Raw genomic sequence first — 26800 nt, forward strand, 5'->3', positions numbered from 1 at the left:
TTTGATAGAGTAACCTCGGGTATTCATAGGCATGTAAGGGTGCACAATTTCTTTTTCCCTACTGGCAAAATTCTGAAGTGTTCATACAGATTAAAACATGCAGGAGTAATTTATTTGAGGTTATCTGGTGGCAAGAACTGAAATTTCAATTGTAGACAGAAAGGTAGGAGTGCAACATGATGATGAAAATGTGTTGTTCGCAAAGTTTTTTTATGGGTAAGTACTTTTTCTGACTTAGACACTATTAAAAATAAAGAGCTTGAATTTCCCTCAGGATCAATAAAGTATCTATTTTCTATCTTTTAGTTGTAAAAATGTTTGCATTGCTTGGAGCCTTGTGAATGATGAATGAATGGAAAGTTAGCTCTCTTGCTAATACATCACTGACATCACCGACATGTGGTTGTGTGGTCTCTTTTTCATGCTTACAAATATTTGGTTTTCACTCACCTGAGCCAGAGTAAAAGCGTTTCTGTATGCATAAATTTGGCAAAACAGCATTCCTTTTTAATTCATAATATGTGGCTTTCAAGATCTGAATAGCAACACTATATATAGTGTACATGAAAATGACAAAAGCACCTAATTTATGTAGCTGCACCTTACTTTGCAAAGAATAAATTAAAGAATGAAAACTGAATATTTGATATCCTAATTTAGGTTTTTTTGGTCTTGTCAGAAAATCAGATTCTTCAAAAATCAGCAAGTTGTTGTGAAATATTAATTATTGCTTATTAAAACTATCCTGTCTGTTTTGTCCCAGGATTGTCCTAGTAAACAGGAAATACAAGGATCTCTGAAGCAAGTCCAGAAGCTTCTCTCAGCCCATGAAGCCTCGTACCTGCAGAGTCTTCGCAATCTGAAGAAGAAAATAAACCTGTTGCAAAGCAATGCAGGGAAGCAGACCACAAGGGCCATCAACAGTAAGCAAAAACCCTCACAAAGACTGATATGTTCAGTGTTAGATGTTGAAATATCTGTATCTCTCCCTCTGATTTTTAAGTCACCCTCTACTTTCTAACAGGTACCTGTCCAAAAGTCGATGCACCCATCAATGGGAGAAAACTTGGCAAGTCACACAGCGTGGGCCATGAGATTCACTTTCTGTGTGACCCCGGTTATGAACTAGTGGGATCAGAGAGCAGGGTCTGTCAAGAAAGCTTTACCTGGAGCGGCCAGCAGACTACCTGCCGAGGTGAGAGACCAGCACCAATCTCCTACCACCTGGCCCCACTGTGTTGGTCACTCTCCCCTCTGCCTCCTTATCGTCTTCTCACCAGTGCCTGTCCACTCCATCACCCTGACCACCCACTGGTGCTGTTTTCCAACCCACCGATCACTTTTACAAATTGTCATTGTCTTCTTTGTCGGCTTCCCCTCTCTTAATCTCTATTGTGCGTCATGCATGTTACCAACGTGTTTCCATGTAGAGATACATTTCATATGTGACACATGATCATATATCCTCTTTGGTCATTTTTCTGAGAGCTTACTGAATGCTGTGACATGTGATATTCCATCCGCTATGTCCCCTGACAGCTAGCTGGCTTCAGGGTAACAGCTCAAAGGCCATTTGATCACGACAGGACTTCCCATACATTTTGGCTGCACCTAATATCAACTCACCTGCTCCATTTTCTCTCACTCTAACATACATATGCTATGATGTCATGTTCTTTTATCTTTAAGCATCAAAGATATCTGGTTGCATACATCCTTATGTCTTTAGAAGGTTCAAATGCGGTAATGGAGTTTTCTCTTCTTTTCACTCAGACATCAATGAGTGTGCGTCCTCTCCATGCTTGAATGGCGGGACATGTGTGGATGAAGTGAACCAGTTCTCTTGTGTTTGTGCCAAAGGCTGGTCTGGAGCCACCTGTCAGAGCCCCATGCCAACATGTAGGTATAATACACAACATACTCAGACCACACACACATGGTTTTACTTGACAGTTTTACAGCTGTTCATATTTAGATGACAAGTAACAACACTTCAGGGACGGGTTGTCTGGTTGTACCAAATGTTCAGATATCTTAATATTAGGAGCTACATATGACAAATAGGTATTTAAGACCACACTTTACTGCAGAGGGCATTTTTTATAGGCTGGTATCATAAATCCTCACAGTCTGCTAAGGGAGATTACTCTGGCCAGTGGTTTGGCTTGCCAATACAAGCCAGTGCTACTTACCACAAAGTGGGTTTTACTGAATTCCAGCTCATAGTCAGAGACAATACTGACTGTTTGACAGCTGCTGCCTGTTAGATGTGGATGGTGGATTTAAGGCTGTGAATCTGTGCGTCCAATAATATTACACGCAGAGAGCAGGAACATTTTCGGCTGGAAAATAAATTAATTCGTATTCCTCCACCACAGATTGTAAGGAAAAGTGTTTAAACTAAAGGCTTCACAAGGCAATAATATTGATTGTGAAGTTTGCACTTTCAGATTTACATGATGAGTGGACTATTGGCTTTGGTGGAGACAAAACCTTATTTGAAATAATGTGATATCACACCTTACCTGTGTGAATAAATGATGCCAGCATTTTTACATGGTGACTTTAAATGTCCTGAAAAACATGACGTAACATTGAATTTAAGCATAAGGAGTGTCTGCACATTAAAGCTCCACATACTTTTTAATCACAGTAATAAATGAGTTTTAAAACCCAATCACTCTTCTCTTTAATTCCTCTTAAATTTAAAACTGACTGACTCTGACTTACATCACAATATTCTGCAGATCAACAGCATCTGTCGCACACTGTCCATAAATGACTCAGTGGATGTTGCTGAGCTCTACAGCACTGAAGACATCACAGCAGGGAAAACACGCTGTACAGATTCTCACTTTTCCAACTTTATGTTCTTCTCATTCAGTCTTTGTCACCATGACAAACACCTCTGCCGCCACCTCCCCAGCCACAGCTGCTGCTTCTACATTGCCTGCTGCCACCACTGGGCCCTTTGTTCGTCCATCACGTTGCACCCTAACGCAAGGGACCACCCACTGCACCTGTGAGCCGGGATACACCATCTCTGGCAGGGACAGCAACACTTGTACTGGTACGACTAATACCTGCCCACTGAAACAGATATATATATGTAGCAATATGTTTCCATGTAGGATGCTAACTGTGTGTGTGTGTGTGTGTGTGTGTGTGTGCTTGATGTTCACTTCAGATATAGATGAATGTGAGCTGTTCCACAATGGTCAGGCCGGGAGACTGTGTTTACATGCTTGTGTTAACACCCCTGGTGGCTACCGCTGTTCCTGTCCCATCGGTTACAATGTGACCCGCGACGGACGCAGCTGTAAAGGTGCTGTTCTTTTTCTGTTTTGTTTTGCTTTCACTTTTCATTTTAATGTCAAGACATCTCATCGACACCACAGTACAGCCCTTACCACTGCTGGCCCAGATTCCTGTTTTATATATAACAAACATGCTACTGTACTTCTTAGACTACATGAGATAGAAAGCTTGTTATGTAAAGGACCAAATCACTAGCCCTGGATATTAAATCACATTTAACGGAAGCTCACACATTTGAGTAATTTTACAGTGGATTCAGCTTCAAGTTACATAATTGAGAATTTGATTATCATACTGCATGAAGGATATACCTTTTCTTTTTCAATAACTCACTGTTTCCTCACAGACATTGATGAGTGTGCCACCAGACAAAACAACTGCACAAAAGACCAGATGTGCATTAATACATATGGTGGTTTCCAATGCATCCGTGTGGACTGCCCCAAAATCCCTAATGCTACATATGTTAAGACGTCTCCTATGTGAGCATTACACTTTATCTTATTTTCCTTTACATCCAAGAGTGATTTTTCATTTGAGATGCATAGTAACAAGTACAGGAGATGGAGGTGAAATCTGAGTTTGATTCCACAGACTGAACACTTCTTCTTTCACTCATTTTTCCAGGCGCTGCGAACGTAATCCATGTCCGGTGGACAATAAGGCATGCTCTCAGGCCCCAAACTCTTTTTCTTACCATTATCTGGCTGTTGTGTCCAACCTGTCAGCTCCTCGCGTCATGTTCAGGGTCTCAGCATTGCGCCCAATGGGTGACACACTTCGCTTCTCCCTGCTGGGAGGAAGGCAAGCTCGACGCCACTTCACAGTCCAGCGATCAGACCGTGTGACAGGTCAGCTGATGCTGGTGAGTCCTGTGCAGGGCCCTGCCACACTGGAGGCAGAAGTGGAGATGAGCGAGCTGGAAAGAAGAGTCCAGCTGGGGAGATATATCACTAAAGTCACCATGTTTGTTTCCCAGTATGATTTCTAGAAAAACAACAGTCTGGTTTAGATTAAGTTAATGACTTTATTTGACCATGGATGTGTGACACTCTGAAATGTTGTGATGACCATCTTTAAAGTCGCCTGTACTGTTGCAAAAGGAGTTGCTGCAGCTTAAAAGGGTAGTAAAGTAAGCATGTACCAGCATATTAACTCACAAGTGATTGTATATCAAGTGTTTTGTGTGGACTAAAATTACTACTAAAAACTATAAAAAAGCTAAAATATCTTTATTGCACAAAAATTTAAATGAGTGGCAAATGACATGATGTAGCAACAATAAAACAGCATTCAACATCCAAGTTCACCCTGAAAGAAATTTTTGTTAATGACAGTCTTGCTTTGTTGACACTTCTGTTATGTATACTGGATATGTAATCATGACATGTGAAGATTTTGTAATTCCCTTTACTGTTTTATTTTGTTTTAGTTGTTGTTTTATTTATATTCTGGTTTCACTACAGCTATAATATCCAATACAATCAATAAAACACCATGTAAACTGTTTTGGCTTTTATTTGCAACTGCGTGAATTATTTGCTACGACTTGAATGCACGTATGTTTGGTCATTTACGTAAGTGATATACATGAGGTTGTTTGGGAAACGCTTAAATTCTTGTAATATAGAGCAGCGCTGTTCAGCTTACAGACAGCCAAAGTCAGGCTGCTCAAAGAGCCACTGTGTACTTACAGTGCATGAATAACTTTCACTTTTAGATTTGCAAAACAAGTACACGCCACATGCACCTTGCGAGTGATGTGTGCGATCACCTTCCATTTGTGAGGAGGTGTATGTTTGGAAAAGGTGTGATGAAATGCGTCACCTCTGTACTGCACCAACCATCTATCTACTGCTCTGTTACACAACCTTCTGAGATAGAAGAATCCAAACAAAAGTGCATCTGTGGATAGAGTGTAGGTTCACTGGAAACAAACAGGATGTCTTTAGTTGCAGAGGAGGTTCCACACTCTGCCACTGTTGACACCATCAAGGAGATGGGTACGGTGGGGGGGGGGGGCTTTTAGCAACAATATCCTGACACAAGACTGCAAGCTGAGTGAAGAAAAAAAGATGCGTAGAGATAGGGATGCAGACAGAGTATGATGGCGGAGTAGAGAATGCGGAGGAGAGGATGATTCACGCCAGTCAGTCAGTGACCCAGCAAGGGGTGCAGACTGAATTAAAACCTGCTGTCTTTATTACTACCACAGAAAATCTCTCACTGTTCTTCACTCTGTCGCTACCTCTTCTGTCTTAATGGAAGTATAGGCAAAGGGAGAGCTGAATGGGAGCCTGTCTTTATGTTTACCCCTCAGGGAGAGGTGATGACTAACCAGACTGTTTTTCTCCTCCTGTATCCACATAGCTCCCACCTGAGAACCCAAATAAACCCCCTTTCTATTCCTCTAAAGCTCACCCTTTCTATGTCCAGCCTGGTGCACAACAACTTAGACAAATGTATACAAACTGGGCTCTGAGAAAGTCTACCTGTGAGAGCATCCAGTCTGTATCAGGTGTTCTTTCTGTGCCGTTTCACTTTTCACCTCACTGTCCTTTCTTTTCATCACCACCCCCACCACATCATATTACGTCCACCTTCACGTTCTTCTAACCCCACTCCTCCTGCTTCACCAACTCTTCTCTACAGCGCTCTCCAATGCAACCGAGTCACACTGGACAGGCCGCATTATCACTGTTACTCACTTTTTGAAAGAGAATATCTTGTCTCTTGGCATGGAGAGCGTGGCTGGGTCTGCTGAGGCTCCAGAGAGTGCAGACAGGACGTCATAATCAGTCCAGTCAGTTTGGTCCAGGGCTGTTTGATGTGGGCATGCAGGTGAGGGGAGGAGGGAGGGGCAGGATAGCAGGCATGCCAATAGTGCCCACAGTAGTTGTGGTCAGGCCTGTGTTCCAAGTCAGTACAGTACAAAGCAGGCAGAAAACAAGGAGGTACGGATCCTCATTTTCTATTTCTAACTTAGATACCCAAACTGTTCTTAGACGATTAAGACACTTTCTATCAGTGTTTTTTTGATGCACGCTCAATTATTATTAAGTACGCGCTATACTTAAATATCAATATATTCACTGTTGAGTCCAGGTCTTGAAGTCATTGCAAAAAAAAAAAAAGGTTCATGTATTCGTGTGCACTTAAACCATAGTGTGATACTGCCCCCTGTTGGTCCCTGAGGACACATGCTGTACACTAGTAGTGGTGCAATAGCCTAAGCATTGTTAGTTTGAAATTTGTTGGTTTCTTCACTTTTGAGAGTCTGGCGTCACAAAGACTTTTATGTTACAACTTTTATTTCTGAGATTGTAGTCATCCTCATACAAGGTAATTTGTGAAGCACATGGGGTCAGATTTATATACTTAGCGTATTTTTGTTTGTTTTTTGTTAAAGGTACAATGTGATCACATGAATAATAAAAAAAAAAACAAATAAATGAATCATGTAGAGAAAAGAACTTAAAATGCAAAATCAGAGCTTCAAATCAACTGAATATATGTATATATATGACCTATACATATATATATGACCTATACATATATATTATATTAAAAAGAAATATACAATTTGTATAGGTATATAAATTGTATATTTCTTTTTAATATAATCTTGTATTTTTTATCATTTCTTATACTTTTGCACTTCTTGTCCTGCTAAATGTTGGCTGCTATAATGAATAAAATTCCCCTCAGTCTCATCTTATCTTATCTGTTATCTTAGCTTGAGCATATGGCAAAAGATATGTAATGTGCTTGGTAAAATTAGACACATACAAAATTTATGGCCAAAATTTTGTTTTATCTTTAACCAAAACATGAAGATGAAACATCATAGATAGGAATATTGTGGAAGATGTGTTAGTTTCTTCAAAGTAATTCAAACTTTGATTCAGTCAACTGAAGCAAAATCAGTCAAGTTATGAGTTCAGTATGACAACTGCCTGGAATGAAAACCATGAAGACATACCGAAGGTCCTTCGTTTCACATAAAAAGGAAGAATGTCAAAATCAACAGACTAAAGTGACATTTTGGCACCAACTAATGTAGTTTTGTCACTTATTGACGTTAGTTGGGATTTTTAGACCTACAGAACTACACAAATTCTTATTAAATTTTTAGGCAGCAACTACCGCAGCATGTGCTTAATGATAACATAAAAGGGGATCATGGAAGCTTTCTTGGAGTTACTGTATATTTACAGATAAGTTTGATAAGTTTTTGATCAAGCAAATAATCTGGCAAAGTCAAAAGGAGAAATGGCTTAGGTCACAGCCAGCTGGTTCTAACTCTCAAAGATCTCTTGATAAGCTATTATGAAGGAGTCTCTATGTGACGAACTAAGTGATTACTAAATGCAGTTAAAACCTATTAGGAAAGTAAAATTTGGCTTTACTTCAGTACTTTCAAACAATGGCTATTGCTGAGAACAAAATACCACATACTGTTCACATGAATCTAAAAGACCTTCAAATTAAAGATGAGAGTCAGAGTTACCACTAAAATCCGTGAGCTGAAATATATTGTAAAGTCGAGGGAATAAGGGAAATCTCACTGTACTGTGTATCATCCTCAGGCCTACTTTGAAAAAGGCCTATGGAGAAGACTGGTTCCAACAATGACAACAAAATTTAATGAACACTTCTGTGGCTCATCTTCAGCTTCATCATTTATTAACTGATGGATTCTGACAGATTTCTTGCCATTGTTTTATTATTAGACCACTATAATACAACAGGTCTTATCTGCCTCGGTTGTGTGAATAAACAAAGTTAAATTGTTAGTGAGGTCATGGTTTGAAGTTTGTTTAGTTTGTTCCCTGTTTTATTGTGTAGTTTATTGCCTCTTGTATCTTGTCCAGCTTTACATTTCCATTTCTAATTTTGATAGATATTTTGATATTATCTTGATGATGTCTTTGATTTTAGTGTTTCTTAAGTTACCTGTTTTTTCCTGTTTTTGTTTTTTCCCTCCTTTTTTGATTGTTTGCCCTGCCCTCGTTTTCACTTGTGTCTTGTTAACTCCCCTATATATACCTCTGTTCTCTTTGTGTGTGTTGTCAGTTCGTTTGAGTTTGCGGCCTTTAGCGTTTCCCAAGTTTGCTGTTTTTCACCTTTATTACCTGTATTCCCAGCTACCTTCTGTTTCTTTTCCGTTCCTTTTTAGAGTAAGTTTGTTCATTAAAGTTTCTTCCGTTCACCTCCTCCCTCGTGTCTGCACGAGTGTGTGTGTCCAACCAATTTGTGACTCTGTGTAACAGTACAAACTGATCACAGCATGGACTCCACAGACACCATACTAGAAGCCACACAACTTCATCAGGCTGCTTCTAATCGAGGAGCCTTGATACATTAGCAGAGAGCTTATCTTGTCATGGTCCATTGTCGGCACACCCACTGACAATTGATCCTGCTCTTCAGCCCATCTCCCGTCTTGCTGCCCTGTTGCAGGTCTCACGTCCTGATCTCAAGAATCATCACCACTCTGTTGGGTGGTTCCATTCATGTCGCCAGCCTCCAGACGGGTCCTGCCTTCGCCATTGGGCCCCTGTTCTGCACCCAGCCACCCACATGAGGACTCCTGTAGGACTTCAGCTCTGCCCCCAGATTATCCACCCAAGATAGTGGTATAGTTGTTTGCTGCCTTTGGTGTTTCTCAGGTTGGCTGTTCCCTGTCTCATTTGGATTCTTCTTTTGTTTGGACCTTTAACCTGGATTCCCAGCCGCCTTCTGTTCTTTTTTTGAATAAGTTTGTTAAAGTTTCATTTGTTCAGCCTCTCTCTCTCTCTCTCTCTCTCTCCCTCTCTCTCTCTCTCATCAGTGTGGGTCTAACAATCTGTGACTCTGATATAAGTGAGCTTCTATTCTGTGTATGTTCTGAAACAAGTCAGTTAAGTTCATGGGTAAATGTGACACACCTTTTTTTGTGTCTTTCACTCTCATGCCTGTTCATTATCACAAATAAGAAACTGTTGCTTGATGCTATATGAAACTAGAGAGGAAAATTATTGGATTTTCTTGGGTGTTGGTGTGAGTGCACTGTGCACACAAACATGTTCTTATGGGTCATTGTCCTCCAGTCTTTTTCTGTCAGTGTACATATTGATCTGTAGAGTTTTTAACAAGCCATTCGAAGACTGGTCATATATTATATTTACCTAGATGTCAGCAATGATAAAACATAATGATTTTTTTTTGTCTCCTCATAGACACCAATTCTACTCTTTCCAGGTTCTACAGCTTCTCTTCAGTTTCTCCCTCCAGTCAGGGTCGGAACTTGAGGGTCATCTTCGACAGCACTCTTTCATTTAAAGCCCACATTAATAGTATGAGCCGATATTGCTACTTTCATCTTCGTAGTAATGCCCGTCTCTGCCCTTTTCTCACCCCACACAGTACTGCCATTCTCGTTCACACACTCGTCACCTCTCACATTAACTTCACATGCACTTAATGTCCACGTACACAGGCTACTTACTTAACATGCAGACAAAAAACAAATTAGACACCATGGCAGGCTACTTGAGGGTTAAAATTAGCAAACACCTTCCTGAGATGTATATATATACCTGCAGCCCCACCCACTGGGCAAACAGGGGAACCAACACACTAACATCTGGGCATACAAAACGAATGCGGCTCCAACAACATCCACAACTCAGAGTCTTTACCCCAATTTAAAGCCAAACTCAAAACTCACTTGTTCAGAATAGCTTATCCCTTATGACTACTGCCTGCACTCTAATCTAGCTTATTCTCAATTTCTTTTGTTTTATTTACTGTTGTCATTTTTTTATCTGTTGCTTTTATTTTCCACTATCTATTACATTGTTATTTCTCATTGTTTTTTATTTATTATTTATTTACTGCGGTCTGAGGCCTGTCTTTAATTTCTAACCTTTCACGTTCGATCTGCAGCATCATGTTGCAGCTTGTTGCTCATTTTCAGGTTAGGTGTGAACACTACATGTGCCTTTGTGTCATGGCATGCAAGCCCACAAGCCAAAAATTGAAAGTAATGAGTGTGAGGGGCAAATCAATAGTTGAGGCATGAACTTTTAATAGGTTCCTCACAGGGGGTGGTGAGAACTTACACCCCGTGCTACAAAACAAAACAAAACAAAACAAAACAAAAAAAAAAAACAAGCAAGCTTTCATCAAAGAACAGTTCATCAAAATACCTTTATTCTGTTTATTTAATCAAGCTGACACCTATGAAAATTGTGAGATTAATTCTTTGTTATATAAGTGTTATATCATAGTTGCACAAAGACAACGTGTCTGAAAGTCCCAAGGGTCTACACAAACAATATACACACATACAGTATTGATGCATTTAGGTCTCCAGGAGTGTGACACCAAGATGCTGTCAGGTCACTTGTCACTGAGCTGCTCTATAAAAGACCAAGACCAGATGACTCCACTGGTCACTCTCAAACAATGGGCTGGACAGAGGAACAGCAGAGAGCTGGTGAATTAATCATATCCAGAAATCTACATGCATAGAAACTGAAGACGGGTAAGTAAACTATAGCAAAGAGGTAGGTGAGTATAAGTGTGTGTGCTTGTGTGTGTGTGTACGTATATGAGAGAGAGAGAGACCAACAGGTACGTATAAAGCAGGCTTTATAACCTTGCATCTTACAACAAAACTGTAAATTACAATGATTTCTTTTCATTTTCATAAAGAAATATCTGGTGTAAAACTGTTGACCCGCTGTTGAGTGTTTGCTTTCAGCAGTAGTTTTCAAGTTAATCTCATTGTAGTTTTATTGTTTGCTTGTTTTTTTTCTGTGTTTGATATTCAGCTATCAGTAACCACAGAGTTGGACATCAGCATCCTCTATTCTCCCTCTCCATTGATTCCATTTATTTTTATGAGATGTAAACTTTGGTTGTTCAGTTGGATTTGAACCTGATCTAAAAGTGTTATTTAAATATTAAAACAGAAAAATATATGCTCCGTAATTTTACTAAATCCATGAGCTAAAGCCACAATTCAGAGAGCTCTGCAGGCGTGAGACTCTGCTCGGCGCTATGATTGAATATTGGCACAAGTAAATGCAAAATGTGAATTTAAAACAGCATTGAAAATGTGTTTTGTGGAGTAGTAGTATAATTTTGTATTATATACAGTCAAGATTAGACGGAGCTCACACAGATCCAATAAAATGCATGAAGGAGCTGTATTCAAAGACACAGCCGGCATGCAGTAATGTATAACCGCAGGTAAGTGCATTGTTCTGATAATGGTGTCATTTCTTTGTATCTTCATGTACCAACAGTGTATTTGGGGACACGATATTGATCTAGTAATCTATAAATAAATAGACAAAATTACATTAGTTTATTACTTCATATCTTAACTGGAAATAGAAATAGGAATTAGAAAAAGAATTTACAAATGAAAATTTTCTCTTAAAAAATGTCTATTCAATGTCAATTAAATGTCTATTCTTATTGCATGGTCCTTCACAAAGGAACAAAATTAACCAACCACACTACACAAACTGTGCCATCATTGATGCATCAGTCATTTTATGACTATTACTACTGTATTTGCACATATGTACAACTGCTGCATGATGGTTCTTAAACACTATGTATTTAATTATTACTTTGTGATGTCATTTTATGATTTTATATATATATATGTTATATACACAAGATGCAAGGATGAAACAGAGTTTTGAACGTTAATGTTTTGAATGCTTTGGGAGACTAATGAGTTTGTTGTTGTGAATACAGTACTCTGACAACAAGTCTCAGTCTGCCTCAATGTTCAAAATATACTACTCAGCAAAGATCATACTGGAAACTTTGTGTGGATACACACAGTCTGTGATCACATGTATTTTGTATAAAAATATGAAAATGATGGTGATGTGTCTTTGTGAAGATGATGTAACTTTACCTGCATGTTATTACAACAAAAGTAAAATTCTGCCGTTACACTGGCTGGCTGTGCCTGCACATAGTGGAAGGTGGTTTCTGTACAAGAGATTCGCTTAGACACCAATGATGCGAAGATCATATCAGATTATATATCATATTAGGTTCTTATTGCATGGTCCTTCACAACAGAACAAAATTAAAAAACAAACTACACAAACTTTGCCATCAGTGATGTGTCAGTTGTTTCATGACTATTACTACTGTATTTGCACATATGTACAACAGCTGCATGATGGCTCTTAAACAGGATGTATTTTTATTATTACTTTTTGATGTCATTTTATGATTTTTATACTGTGCACGAGATACAAGGATGAAACAGAGTTTTGAACGTTAATGTTTTGAATGCTTTGGAAGACTAGTGATTTTGTTGTTGTGAATACAGTACTCTGACAACAAGTCTCAGTCTGCCTCGATGTTCAAAATATACTACTCAGCAAAGATCATACTGGAAACTTTGTGTGGATTCACACAAAGTCTGTGATCACAGGTATTTTGTATAAAATTATAAAAATGATGATGATGTGTCTTTGTGAAGATGATGTAACTTTACCTGCATGCTATGACAACAACAATAAAATTCTGCCGTTACACTGGCTGGCTGTGCCTGCACATAGTGGAAGGTGGTTTCTGTACAAGAGATTTGCTTAGACACCAATGATGCGAAGATCATATCAGATTATATATCATATTAGGTTCTTATTGCATGGTCCTTCACAAAGGAACAAAATTAACCAACAAACTACACAAACTTTGCCATCATTGATGTGTCAGTTGTTTCATGACTATTTCTACTGTATTTGCACATATGTACAACTGCTGCATGATGGCTCTTAAACAGGATGTATTTTTATTATTACTTTTTGATGTCATTTTATGATTTTTATATTGTGCACGGGATACAAGGATGAAATCGAGTTTTGAATGCTAACGTTTTGAATGCTTTGGTCAACTGGTGATTTTGTTGTTGTGAATACAGTACTCTGACAACAAGTCTCAGTCTGCCTCAATGTTCAAAATATACTACTCAGCAAAGATCATACACACTTTGTGTGGATACACAAAGTGACTGATATTTATTAAACAGACTGAGCTGTTTGTGGCTTATTGTGTTAAAATTCACCAAGAGCTTGTGCTATCTGCGATCACAGGTATTTTGTATAAAAATATGACAATGATGGTGATGTTTCTTTGTGAAGATGATGTAACTTTACCTGCATGTTATGACAACAAAAGTAAAATTCTGCCGTTACACTGGCTGGCTGTGCCTGCACATAGTGGAAGGTGGTTTCTGTACAAGAGATTTGCTTAGACACCAATGATGCGATGATCATATCAGATTATATATCATATTAGGTTCTTATTGCATGGTCCTTCACAACAGAACAAAATTAACCAACAAACTACACAAACTTTGCCATCAGTGATGTGTCAGTTGTTTCATGACTATTACTACTGTATTTGCACATATGTACAACAGCTGCATGATGGCTCTTAAACAGGATGTATTTTTATTATTACTTTTTGATGTCATTTTATGATTTTTATATTGTGCACGAAATGCAAAGATGAAACAGAGTTTTGAACGTTAATGTTTTGAATGCTTTGGAAGACTAGTGATTTTGTTGTTGTGAATACAGTACTCTGACAACAAGTCTCAGTCTGCCTCGATGTTCAAAATATACTACTCAGCAAAGATCATACTGGAAACTTTGTGTGGATTCACACAGTCTGTGATCACAGGTACTTTGTATAAAATTATAGAAATGATGGTGATGTGTCTTTATGAAGATGATGTAACGTTACCTGCATGTTATGACAACAACAATAAAACTCTGCTGTTGCACTGGCTGGCTGTGCCTGCGAACTGATCTTCGCACTTCGAGTGACTAAGCCTGAGACACTCGAGGTGCGAGGCTTAGCTCATGATCACTAAGTTCATCTGAATCTGCACGTATACATCTCTTCCTCCTGCCACCCTCCCGAACAAAATATTTTCTCTGATTTGAAGATGCGCAGCCGCTCCACAGAGCAGAGTGTGTGTGGTGGCCAACTCATTTGAATCTTAACAATTCGTTTCCGCGTGATAAATGATCATGTTGTCACGAGAATGCTCGTGATCTCGAGCATTGCTACAGCCGTGCTTGGTTTCCATATTACTCCTGATTAGATAAAGTAACTGTTTCAATGCAGGGCTTTTACTTGTGACTGGGTATTTTTTATCAGTACTTATACTTAAATACGGGATATGAGTAGTTCCTTCACTGTATGTGATTAAAAATGGTCAGTATTGTATTAATTTCTACAGCTGCACCTCTGCAGACTTTGAGGGTTTTCATCTCTCAGCTATGATGCTCTCCACAGACCACACCCAGAATTCAGCCCAAACTTCCCCCGGGCTCCTCCTTCTGGCTTCCCCTGAACTTCCACTCTCCAAAAACACACTCCAGTGTTACCCTGAACCCACGATGTAAGTTTAGCCACTGTAAAGTAAGTTGTGTCCATTGTTATTGATTACGAAAACTTACCCATTTAGTCGTTGACGTTAACGTTAGTCTTTTCTTACGCAAATATGTTGTACTAGCACTTCTATGTAACGACATCCAGCTTCATCCTCATGTTTTGATTTTGCTCTTCGAGCTTCCCGGCTAACTGGCTAACTTTAGCTTGGGTGAAACTATTTTGGAAACAGACTACCAAACTAGCGTGTGAAAAGTTGGGAAGTTGCTTGGTACAGAAGCTTTCGACAAAGTCGAAATGTGTATTTTTCTTATGGATAAACGGTACCGTTTAACTTTGATTAAGAGTAGTAACGGGGGCTAACGCCACTTTGCTAACATGGTCAAAATAGGGTAACTCCGTCTTTTAAAAATGTTATATATAATGGTGACGGTGGCCTTTTTACGTGAACCTGGGTAACTTTAGTCAAAAGTTTAAAAAAGAGATTTTCCTATAAAAAGGATTATCGTGAATTTCAAGTTTGATCCATGTTGTGGTTGTGGTTGTTTCAAGTTACTGACAGTATCGTGTAGTAAGTTAACGGTAACATTAGTCTTTAAAATAAGTTATCAGTCGGAGTAGATTAGCTAACATGGTAAACTATAACTTTACTTCCAATAATAATTACTCCTACTACTAATATTACTTCCATTGGCGAAATTAAATCAGTTTTTAGCCAACTTTGATTTTGTTTGGTATAATTCAGAGTCCCAAAGTTAATCCAAGTTGGTAGCGAGGTGTGTGTGGAGTAAAGCCGAAATTGATTTGTAATGTAGAAATCACCTCCAAGATATACTGAGTTTGCGTTGACAGCATGTTAACATTAGAACCACATACTTGCTTATTCTTGTTCTGCAGCAGTTGTCCATATGCTTTCTGCAAACAAAAGGCCTTGTAAAGGGTAAACTTGTGAAGTAATTCAAGGCAGAATGACATGTACTTTGAGCTGACATGAATTTGTCATGTGTCACAGATTTTTTCTTTATTGCATTATCATTGTTGACCGGGCTGCACATCAGTGAGCAGATAAAATGTTTATATTGTTTTGTTTCTTTTTCCCCATATCAGTGTGATTAGGTTACATTAATTTGTCAGGTATTTTATTTATTTTATTTGCTTGACTAGCCTAAATCAGACATTAATTTATAGATGTTTTTATTAACAGTTTCTCAGTTGACTTTCCAGAATATTTACTGTATCGCAAATAAAGGATATATTGATATTGCATCATTAAAGTATATGCTCATTCATATCGCAAAATGGTTGCACATTGCTGTTGGGTTGGCTCTTTGCATCACTCACGTTTTCACTTATAGCCATATTACACCCTTCAGCCATACAACATGTAGGGAAATAAGTGTTTGTCTCTTGTTTTTTTGACAGGTGAATTCTCTTCACTCCAGTGGCTCAAAGATGGTTTATACATAGCAAAGATACAGAGGAGCTCCAATGGTGCAGTAGAAATGTCTCCAAAAGTTCCTGGTGGCCAAGGCAAAGGGGATTATTCTGCAGTGCAGGTAGCTGTTCGAGTGCGTCCCCTGCTGCCTAAAGAACTTCTACGCTGCCACGAGAGCTGCATCACTGTGGACTCTGAACTGCGGCAGGTTACACTTGGCCATGATCGACACTTTCTTTGTGACTACTTATTTGAAGAAACTTGCTGTCAAGAGGAGGTTTATTCAGTGTCCGTTCAACCACTCATAGATTCCTTCATTCAAGGATTCAATGCTACAGTTTTTGCCTATGGGCAGACAGGCTCAGGCAAGACTTACACCATTGGGGAAGCTAATATTTGTAAGTTATTTATCTTTTCTTTTCTTTCATTGTCCACTTTAGCGTGGTGTTTGGACATAAAGCGAGTTGTGTGTAATTAATTAGTTAATTCATGTTTTAATTGTGTTTGTAGGCTCTTTTAGAGATGAGGAGCAGGGTATCATCCCCCGGGCTGTTGCAGATGTGTTCAGGCTACTTGATGAAAATGACCTCACAGACTTCTCTGTGCGAGTCTCCTATCTGGAAGTCTACAAAGAGGAGTTCAAGGACTTACTGGAAGTCGAGACAGCCAGCAAGGACATCCACATCCGGGAGGATAAAGGCAACATTGGTATTGAATAGGCAGCCTAATTTGCCTTTAAGTGTGTTTTTGTAGTTGTGACATGAAATGTTACTCAACGTGTTTCTTTATGTGTCTGTTTATCTGCATGTAATATTTTTGTCTTTGTGACTTTACAGTTTTATGTGGCGTAAAGGAGTGTGAAGTGGAGGGACTTGATGAGGTGTTGAGTTTACTAGAGTCAGGAAACACAGCCAGGCACACTGGTGCAACCCAGATGAATCCAAACTCCAGCCGGTCACACACCATTTTTACTGTGTACATGGACCAGCGTCGGGGAACGTCTCGCCTTTATGGAAGTGCTACAAGTTCTGGACCACAAATGTTGTCTTCCAAGTTCCACTTTGTCGACCTGGCTGGATCCGAGCGCATTTTAAGGACAGGGAACACTGGAGAGAGACTGAAAGAAAGTATACAGATTAACAGTGGCCTCCTGGCTCTGGGAAATGTAATTGGGGCTCTGGGGGACCCCAAGAGGAAAGGTTCTCACATACCATACAGAGATTCTAAAATCACAAGGTACATTGTTAATGAGTTCGGTAGATTCTTTAACATTGCACCCTAACAGAAATATTCCTAAAATGCCAATGTGGTTTAATTTATATAATCCTTTTTCACCTAGGATCCTCAAAGACTCTTTGGGAGGAAATTCAAAAACACTGATGATTGCCTGCATCAGCCCATCCTCCTCAGACTTTGATGAGAGTCTGAATACATTAAACTATGCCACAAGAGCCAGGAACATTCAGAATCGGGCAACTGTCAACTGCAAGCGTGAGCCAGATCGGGTGGAAGGGCTGGAACAACAAATAAAGGCCCTCCGCAGAGCCCTTGAAAACCGCCAGCGTTCAGAAACCCGCATCATTTCTCATGCTGATCCAAACAGGAGACCTCGACTCGGAGAGGGAGAGATGAACAGACTGCAAGTCCAGAGTGCCCACTATAGGACGTGCACAGATACTGCTTACAGGTTAAAGCACATCGATTAATTTAGTTAAATTCAGTCCGTGTCATTTTTAGTTATTCTGTAAGGCTGCCATCGGTGCCCTGTGCACAAGTTCCCAGCATAAAAACTAAATCCAGGTTAAATTATGGCAGTCATCACTATTTTATGCCATGTTTTTCCTTCTGATTGTGTCAGTAATCCTTCATCTTGTATGTTCATGGTAACCACCATAACATGAACCACTGTATTTAATCGACCAAAAATCCAGTTGCTACAGTAAATTTGAAAAATGTCACTTAATATTTAACTGCAAATCTCTAAAGACACCAAAGCCACAGCTACTACAGTATCTGTTTTGCCAAAGTAAATGGAAGATACGCTCACTGTGTAATGCAACTGGACAACTAGTTATTATACAGGAAATATTTTAGAGCTAGTCAGACTTTTCTTTTTGAGATTTTTGATGAGTGCAGCACAGTAGTGAAAAGAAGTCATGCTGTTTCATGTTTCTGCTTTTACACTGGTTTGTTAACTTGAGGAGCTGAGAGGAATACCTAACACATTGTGGCAAACAATAGAGCTGATTCCTTTCCTTAAAATCTTCTGTCACTAAAACATGACAGGCTGCTGCGAGAGCTGGTAAGTGAGGGGGCTTTGACTACAGAACAGAGTCTGAGAGTAAAGGAGTGGCTGTGCTCAGTGGAGGAGGAACGGAGCGGACTGACGACTGCCTCAGGACCCGACAGCGGTATTGAGAACAGCTCCACTGAGGACAGTGTTGCATTAAGGAGAGGAAGGCCTTCTGTAAGGAACCAGGTGCATCTCTTTCACACTCCCATATAAAAAAAATATTTCAGTCATTTTTTAGGAGTTTTAGGTATCCAGCACTGATGTGTTTATAAAAGTCTTAAAAATATTACCCAGGATCCAGAGGAGAGTTGGAACCATGAACATACAAGTGAGAAGGATGGAGAGAAAGAAGATAATATTGTCCAGCTTCAAGCACACATCCAGCAGTTGGAGAGGGAGAACACTGACTTTTTAGCAGCTCTGGAGGATGCTATGGAGCAATACAAGCAGCAGGTGAGATGCAGCAGAATTCGGTTATTATTTTTCCCGTTAGGGCAATGTGTCACGAGATGCTTTGTTTACAAATTTAATTTGTCTCATCACAGCAGGGTTAACCAGGCTGAGCTGTAGTAATATGAGCCAACTTAGTGGCAGTGTGACCATCCCGTAGCCCAATCTGTGCCAAGATCATATTACACTGATTTTTATTATATAATTATATGTTACTTATTTGATTGCTTTGGTTTTGTCTCAGAGCGATAAGCTGCAGGAGCAGCAGGACTTGATAGCAGAGCTGCAGTGTCATCTGTCTACTACAGGGCTGATGGGCCTGGGCCTTAACTTGAGATCACGGCCACACACGGCGCCTATGGGCTCCATGCAGCACAGCCAGAATGAAGGCATCTACAGACAGGTAACCAGCCAGTGTTGCTAGTTTTTCAGTTCATGTTGTATGGATTTAAAAGTAAAAATATTGTAAGAAATTAAGATACTTGATCTTTTATGGGATGAGAATATACTAATGTGCCAAACACAAAGGACTAGAAACACCTCTTTAATATGCATTAAAAAGACTGTTTGTCTTATTTTTACCATCTTCTGCAGATACAAATATATTTTCACACAATGCCAGCTTTTTTGGAGATCTTTGATTTATGTTTGTGATTTCAGGTCAGTCCATTAGGCTTCCTTGGTAATGGGCCTTGTGGTGATCAGGATGGTAGCCTCTATGAGGAGGAGATCCCAGGTGGAGCACAAGTGCAGGACACAGAAGATGGCGGTCTTTTCAACCTCAGTCGGGAGAGACACAAGTATGTTGTGTTTATAGAAATCATAGGTTGCAACTTAATGCATATATAACAGACATTAGTGTCATTGCACCTGTGGTCATGTGTGAAATGTATTCAATGGTGTGCTTATTCTGTCAGGCAAGTGAACCTGACCTGGACCAAGAGGGACATGCTGCCAGGAGGACTAGTAGCAGGTGGTAGAGGGCTCATATCTCAACTGCTTGAGCCAGAGCAGCACCCCTGTTTAGCCAGAAAAGCATGTAAGTCTAACATCCTTAGATGTCCTTTTGTGTTAGAAAAACACTTAGAATTAATAATTGAGAAGTCAAGTGAAAGTGAAAGGATCCTCTGGACAGATATGCATAAAAGTCTGATCTCACACAGAGTCACACAATCTGTATACAGTTCTGTTTCACGCAATTGCAAATTAAATTTGTTTTCACTAATCCAATGACAGAAAAAGTTATTCATGTCATGTCAAATTCCAGGTTTGAGAAATAGTGGATTATTTAGTTTTGCACATAGAAATCTTAAATGAGCTACATATCGGATTACAAATAATGTAGTAGTATATTGTGTACTGGTTTCTTTTGGTAAAATAAAATAAATTCAATTCAATTCAAAATAAATTCAGGCTTTTAATATTTGTTATACACGGTTGTTGCCTGCATTTTAGTCTCTCTGTTCTGCAGTCCAGGGTTCATGTTACACCCACTTCATGTGCAAGAGGAGGGTCAGAGTTTAACAGGAAGATGAGGAAGATCAAACACAGAGCTTGAACCTTGAGAGCTGCCTTGAAGCTCTGTCCCTTTCCTCATGACACCACCCTGCTGACCTCTTGTGAACTTTGTCAAATCTCTTTGTAGCCAACTTCAGTACTGGAGAGACATCTGTTCGTGAAAGTCTGAAAAGTTTTGAAGGAGTTTCAGAGTGGGGACTTCTTCAGGCACAGCAGAAGATCAGGGAGCTGTCTGTCACCATCCGCATGAAGGAAGAACTCATCAAGGAACTGGTCAAAACAGGTAGCATTGTGGATCTCTGATTCTTTTTCAAAAAGATTTCTCTTCTGTGTTTTTGGAAATGAATTCTTTGTGTTTTGTTTGTTTGTTTGTTTTTTAAGGTAAGGATGCTCAGGCCCTGAACAGACAGTATAGCCATAAGATCACTGCCCTGGAGAGCGAAGCTGTTCAGGCTCGACAGGAGCTGCAGGAGGCCCAGCGGCAGCTGCAGGATCTAGAGAGACAAGAGAGAGAAATCAGCGCCACAGACAAAACCAGAGCACAGGAATGTCGCCGGAAGATAGCTGCTGCTCAGAGCAAAGTTCAGGTTTGGCTGTCAAACTTCTGTATTCATGCATAATAACACAACAGACAACTAGATATTGCATGATGCTGATTGATACACAGCAAGCTAAGATAAAATGCATTTTTTAGTCTTCTACAGTCTTCTCCATGAGATCTTTTGAACCAGCACATTTGAGCTTCTAAAAATCAAAACATGTTTTTTTAAATTAGGTTCTCAGTCAGCGTCAGAGGGATACCGCTCGTCTTGCTAACCTTCCTGCCCAGAGTGAACGTCGTGTGTTAGAGCTTGAGCGAAGCGTTCAGAGTATGAGGCAGCAACAGGAGCAGCTGCAGAAGCGGCTGCGCCAGGAAAGTCAACAGAAACGACGCCTGGAAACGGAGATGCAGCGAAGAACTCACAGAGTCAAGGTACCTCAGGCCAATACAGCAGAGGGGGCAGCATTGTGTTCAAAAATAATTGTTGGTATTCTGTGGCTAAATGGTGTCACTTCACCATAGATCTTTAAATTAGGAAGGAGCACCTCTCTGCAGTCTACCTGCTGAAGCCCAACACAATTAGGACCGCAGCCAACAGTTATTTTCATTATTGATTATTTATTGACACCATCATCAATGTTGCTATTTTTATATGGTGTTTTAGCATTGGCATCTGCAAACCTTTTGAACTCACGAACACAGTGGTAAAGTACGCAACACATGGCCAAATATCTTTGGGTAGTGTAGGAGAGAGTCTGTTAGGGCTGCAACTTATTATTTTCATTATTATTATTTCCTTTTCATTATATTATTTTCATTAAAGATTAATGTGCTCATTACTTTCACAAAGCAGCAAATGCTTAAATTTGGGAAGGTGGAACCAGAAAATCTTAAAGATATTTTTTTTTTTTTTTGAAAAACGACTTTGACATGGATGCGAGAAGTCTCTGACAGTTATATAAAAACATGTATGTTTTTTCTGTGTCTTTACAACTGTCTTTTCAACCATTGTCTCCAAAATGACCTTGCAATGCTCTTACAGGCCACATAAAATGAGGTGCAGGGCTTTGAGTTTAACACTGTTTAACATGGTTGAGGTGACTGGACGGTCTGTTGGCTCAGGTGCCTTTTGAAAGCATTAGTAAAAATATCTCGTCATAGAATTATACCAAAAACAGAACTTGAGCAAGAAATCCTGCAAAAGCCAAAATGTTTAAAATTCAAGGAGACTTCTGAACCTTGTTCTGTGACTGCGGGACTTTAGCTTATGTGTTCATACAAACCTAGAGGTAGAAATAAAGTACAAAGTTAGCCAGTCAGCTTGCCATATAACAATAAGCTGTGCTGTTAAACAGACACTATAAAATGAAGTTCATTTTGTGCCACTGCAAAACCATAATTTTCTGGTTCCTAGTCATTGCTTGTCATTCTGAATGAGTGAATTTAGAACTAAGCTAGCCTCAGTTTATTGCTAATGACATGTTCGTTTTTTTGTGTGGGCCAAAAAAGTCTGTCTTTATTTAAAATAAGCACCAATTTACTTTGCAAGGTCTCTGTAATTGTTAAAAGAAAATGTTACCTCTACTCATCATAAGTCCACATGTTTAGGAATAGTTTAAAGGAACATTTATCTTATGTCTTCAGGGGACGGATCCTTTTGTTCATTACCAGGCCTGTAATTGACCCTCTTGATCTTCTTTTCTTTCATCCAACCGTCCCTTCTGTAGGAACTCGAGATAAAGAATGAGCAGCAGCAAAAGATCCTGAGAATAAAGACGGAGGAGATCGCTGCCTTCCAGCGGCAGAGACGCAGCGGCAGTAACGGCTCCGTCATCTCATTAGAAGAGCAGCAGGTGGGACGGAAACTAAATATGAATTCATGGAAAACAAACTGCCTGTTAATCGCAGGAGATGTTGGAATCCTGTTTGTGTCACTCCACTGTATCCTCAGTTTGTGTGTTTATGTCTGTATTTCTGCATATGTGAGCATTTTGTGTCTTGACTCTGAGCAGAAGATTGAGGAACAAAAACGCTGGCTGGATGAGGAAATGGAACGGGTACTGGAACAGAGGAGAGGGCTGGAAGATCTGGAAGGAGAGCTCAATAAACGAGAGGAAATCCTTGCCAAGAAAGAAGCCCTGCTGCAGGAACGCAGTGGTTTGGAGACCAAGAGGCTCCGCTCCAGTCAGGTATTAACCACCACAAATGAGTTAATTCAGTGACGCAGGAAACTGGCTAAATGCTTAAAACGTTATCTTTTTTCCAGGCCCTGAGTAAAGACCTGGTGACGCTTACAGGGCGTATTGAGTCACTTGAGCGGGAGTTGAGTGAGAGGAATGGGCTTCTTCGTAGCAGCAGTGCTCAAGACTCACAACAGATTCGCCAAGAGATCTCTAACCTGCGTCAAGAGAAAGACTCACTGCTTAAACAAAGAGTGGAGCTGGACGATAAGCTGCGACAGGGTAACCTGCTCTCACCTGAGGTCAGATAATACTCTTTGAGACTTGGTGTCCTCTGGACAATGGATAGGATATGTTTTGGTGTCTTCATAGCATTGACAGCAAACATATTTTAGTTGTGTGGCACAGAAAGATAAAATTAATCCAGAGTAACAAAGAAATTGCTGCAAACATGTTTTAATTACGCACATGGCAACAGTAGGAAGTTTGACTAAAAACCATGTAACAGATCCTCACTGAAAATTGTGATATTACCTGTTTGTGAGCGATTGTTCATGTTCACATTTTTATTTAGCCCATCTGTTCTCTCTGACATTTGTAGGAGGAGCGAACACTCTTCCAGTTTGACGAGGCGATCGAAGCTCTGGATGCAGCTATTGAGTACAAGAATGAGGCCATCACTCAGAGGCAGAGACAGCTGAGGGCTTCTGCCAGCATGCTGTCCCAGTGGGAAATGAACCTTATGGCCAAACTCAGTTACCTGTCTGCCTCTGAGACCAGAGCTCTGCTGTGCAAGTACTTCGACAAGGTCTGTGCAACTCTCAACCTGAGATTCAGCGTGTTTCACAAGTTCTCTCATCCTTAAGCATTGAAAAATTAGCTTACGGGGTTAGACTCTTAAATATTTGCAGTCATCGATGTGCGTTGTGAGGAGTGTTGATGTCGGTGATGCAGGTGGTGTCTCTGCGTGAGGAGGAGCGTAAACTACAACTGGCCCTGGCTGAGCTGGAAATGCAGCTGGATGATCAGCAGAAGCTGGTGCAGTGGTTGGAGAACGCCCTCGATCGCACACAGCTCGACACAGATCGCCGGCTCACACAGCAGCAGAAGGAACATGAGAGGAGCGTACAGCTCCTACTGCAGCAGTGTCGAGGTGCCGATCTCATACACTTAGCAGAAAGGCATTAGTGAAGTTATTGTTACAACATTCTTTTCCTAATCAGCCATTGAAATTGATGGTATTTGCATGATTTTGTGTGTGTCCTCCGTCCTCACAGAGCAAATAGATGAAGGCCTGGCAGGAAAGCAGCGGCAGTTTGAGGCATGGATCCATAACCTCACCAAGGAGCTCAACCACTACAAGGCAGCAAATGTGGAACTAAGCAATAAACTGAGGGAGCTCTGTGCTTCATCCAACCATCCAAAGGAGCATGCTAAAGGTAAAGGTATTATTAGACCATACATGTTTTCTGCTTTTAATATTTAAGATTACAAAAGCCCTGTAGATGTAAGGCCTCAGATATTTGCATTAAGCCATACTTTGCTTCTTGCCACATAAAATGACTGAAGTGCAAATAGTCTTTAGTGCAGGTATCCTTCCACATGTCCTCAGACAAAATCTCTTAACAGGACTTCTTACTCATCTATTGTATCTCCTGTCTCCTCTGTCTTTCTGTGCCTTATTGTCATTAGCTCACTTGCATCCTGCATCCTGCTTCCAAATTAAATCTCCATCTGAGTGCTATTGGAAGATGATGCTTGGCTATTATCAGGGACCGGATATTAATTGACTATTGGTTTTTATTTGAGCAAATGTGGCATAGATTCTGACATCTAACATTTTATGTCTTTGATCATACATTTCATATACTTGATCTTTTTGTCGTCAGGTCTGTGTGTAGTAGTAGCATTCAGGTCTATTGTTGTCTTTCAGTTGTGGTCTCTGATGGCAAGTCAGTGGCCGTTGGCAGTATGGAGAAGCTGCCCCGCTGCCCCGAGGACAGCTCAGGAGGCAGGGGGACCGGGCAGTCTGACAAACCTTCCAAGTCCAGGGAGGAAATGCGTGAGCTGGTGAACACACCTCTTCCATCTACATGGAGACGCTCTTCTCTCCCCACAGAGGAACCTGCTGCCATGGAGGAATTGTGGCTCCAAGCGACTGGGGATGCTCCTGTTAATCGTGTAGTTCAGACTGGACAGGGGTCCTGGGGCGGGCCGACAGCTCTGCCTGTGGTTAAGTATCGCAGAGAATCCCGTCGCTCCAGCCTCAACGTCGGACCACTGACCTCAAACAATGCATTGATTGATGTGCGGAAGAATCCTGTATGAAAATCAGTGTATCATGTTACATAAGGCCTTTCACATTGACTTTTTGTACTGTGGTTTCTGAAATATTGTATCTATTTTCAGTCTGTAGTTTTTGCATTTCAATTTTTGTACTTGTATATAAAGTTTTTTAATGAACAATTACACCCACTGATTTTTATATGAAGCACTTTTACTAAGATAAAGTTTCCATTGCATACACTAATTGTTAGGACTGTGGTCTGTCAACCATGAAAGTCAATAGGAAATATTTGCATTATAAAATGAATTTTTTGCCCTCTAATTATGTAGTTGTGTCATCTTCTGAAGTATTTTATATTGTAGAAAATGTTCTTGCCCTTCTGGCTTGTGTTTTCATTTCCATTCAAGGCTTTTCATAAAATGTTTCAGTGAAACTCTAATTTCTTCCACAACTTGTAACACAAGAATGTGGAAATGATTTTTTTTGCTATTTGGCCTGTAATCCTTTTTACAGTGGTTAGGTTGGATGTTTACACAGTTGATGCTGATGAGGAATGAAAGCTCTAGTGAAATGTGCAGCTGTGCTCAGGAGGGCAGGGGTAGTTCTGAGAGGCCACAACTGACCATCTGTTTCCAGCCGATAAATTCAATCAGCACTCACAAATTCACAAGGATATAAAGGGAAATGGAAGTGATCACAGCTAACAGTGTTATTTCAAGCTGGCAAGCTTTTTAATCAGAGATGGTCAGAAATACTACCTGGAAAATCAAAACAATGAAGTAAGGGGGGAGGGGGGGCTGTTAGATAAATAAAAGGTCATATACTTAGTTTTTAATGGAGTTTACCAAATTTGACTTCTACCAAAAAAATACACATACTGTAATTTAAATATTATCTTTTTTTCTTGTTAATACTGTGATTAATTGTTCAGCCCTAGTCCAAACCCAACAGAAGGCCCTTGATTCACAATGGACACTTTCCTGAACGTCTCACAGCAACAAACAGACATTTAGTCTGTAAAAATTTAAAATCTGAATAAAACCTGATAATTAAAACTGGATTACATAGAACTGTACTTGTACATACACCTTCAGAGCAGGAGAATGTAACTCAGCTCTTTAACAACTCTGATATATTCAACATTTGTTGCAGAAGCACACCACACTCTAATACTAAACATCACATACTGTATGCTCTTTTTCAACTGTTTTTACTCACTTAACACCTGCACTGATGGCACTTTTTCCATGCTTTCCAATCTCAAATGTGAAACACAGTGAACAAATACAACAAGTACCGGTAGGTATCTCAATAGAAACATTTTTTTTTTAATACTGTTGGCTCCCCAAGT

At 39.9% G+C, this 26800-nt stretch overlaps 3 protein-coding genes across 6 annotated transcripts in view; 2 read left to right on the plus strand and 1 right to left on the minus strand.

Moving 5' to 3' along the window:
* LOC124064477 overlaps window positions 1-26800 on the minus strand; it is a 956368-nt gene that overhangs the window by 922341 nt on the left and 7227 nt on the right. The gene's annotated exons all lie outside the window — the stretch shown is intronic.
* Window positions 345-4781, plus strand: LOC124064468 (fibulin-7). The gene is made up of 8 exons (XM_046398969.1): window positions 345-359; window positions 764-923; window positions 1025-1195; window positions 1774-1899; window positions 2885-3070; window positions 3188-3325; window positions 3665-3800; window positions 3946-4781. The coding sequence occupies exons 1-8, from the start codon at window positions 345-347 to the stop codon at window positions 4307-4309; spliced, it is 1296 nt and encodes a 431-aa protein (XP_046254925.1). The 3' UTR covers window positions 4310-4781.
* kif7 (kinesin family member 7) lies at window positions 14551-25631 on the plus strand. Of its 4 annotated transcripts, none has more exons than XM_046385123.1 (21): window positions 14551-14568; window positions 14650-14755; window positions 16168-16578; window positions 16691-16888; window positions 17017-17416; window positions 17520-17867; window positions 18467-18659; window positions 18768-18926; window positions 19168-19326; window positions 19584-19723; window positions 19841-19962; window positions 20569-20724; window positions 20823-21028; window positions 21217-21414; window positions 22710-22835; window positions 22995-23171; window positions 23249-23464; window positions 23764-23970; window positions 24117-24315; window positions 24440-24601; window positions 25096-25631. In XM_046385123.1, exons 1-21 carry the CDS (start codon window positions 14566-14568, stop codon window positions 25488-25490), a joined length of 4281 nt encoding a protein of 1426 aa, XP_046241079.1. In that variant the 5' UTR covers window positions 14551-14565; the 3' UTR covers window positions 25491-25631. The 4 variants fall into 4 exon arrangements, with proteins under 4 accessions (XP_046241079.1, XP_046241095.1, XP_046241087.1 ...); XM_046385139.1 differs by having other exon boundaries at window positions 25120-25631; XM_046385131.1 differs by having other exon boundaries at window positions 18467-18647.

Source organism: Scatophagus argus, chromosome 1 (genome assembly GCF_020382885.2).
Source record: "Scatophagus argus isolate fScaArg1 chromosome 1, fScaArg1.pri, whole genome shotgun sequence".
NCBI lineage: Eukaryota > Metazoa > Chordata > Actinopteri > Scatophagidae > Scatophagus > Scatophagus argus.

Coding starts and splice junctions, on each gene's coding strand:
- kif7 (XM_046385123.1), top strand. Junction 18,927..19,167: donor TGGAGCAATACAAGCAGCAG/GTGAGATGCAGC, acceptor GTTTTGTCTCAG/AGCGATAAGCTGCAGGAGCA. Junction 23,465..23,763: donor GTAACCTGCTCTCACCTGAG/GTCAGATAATAC, acceptor TGACATTTGTAG/GAGGAGCGAACACTCTTCCA.
- LOC124064468 (XM_046398969.1), top strand. Junction 1,900..2,884: donor TCAGAGCCCCATGCCAACAT/GTAGGTATAATA, acceptor CTTCTCATTCAG/TCTTTGTCACCATGACAAAC. Junction 3,801..3,945: donor TATGTTAAGACGTCTCCTAT/GTGAGCATTACA, acceptor TCATTTTTCCAG/GCGCTGCGAACGTAATCCAT.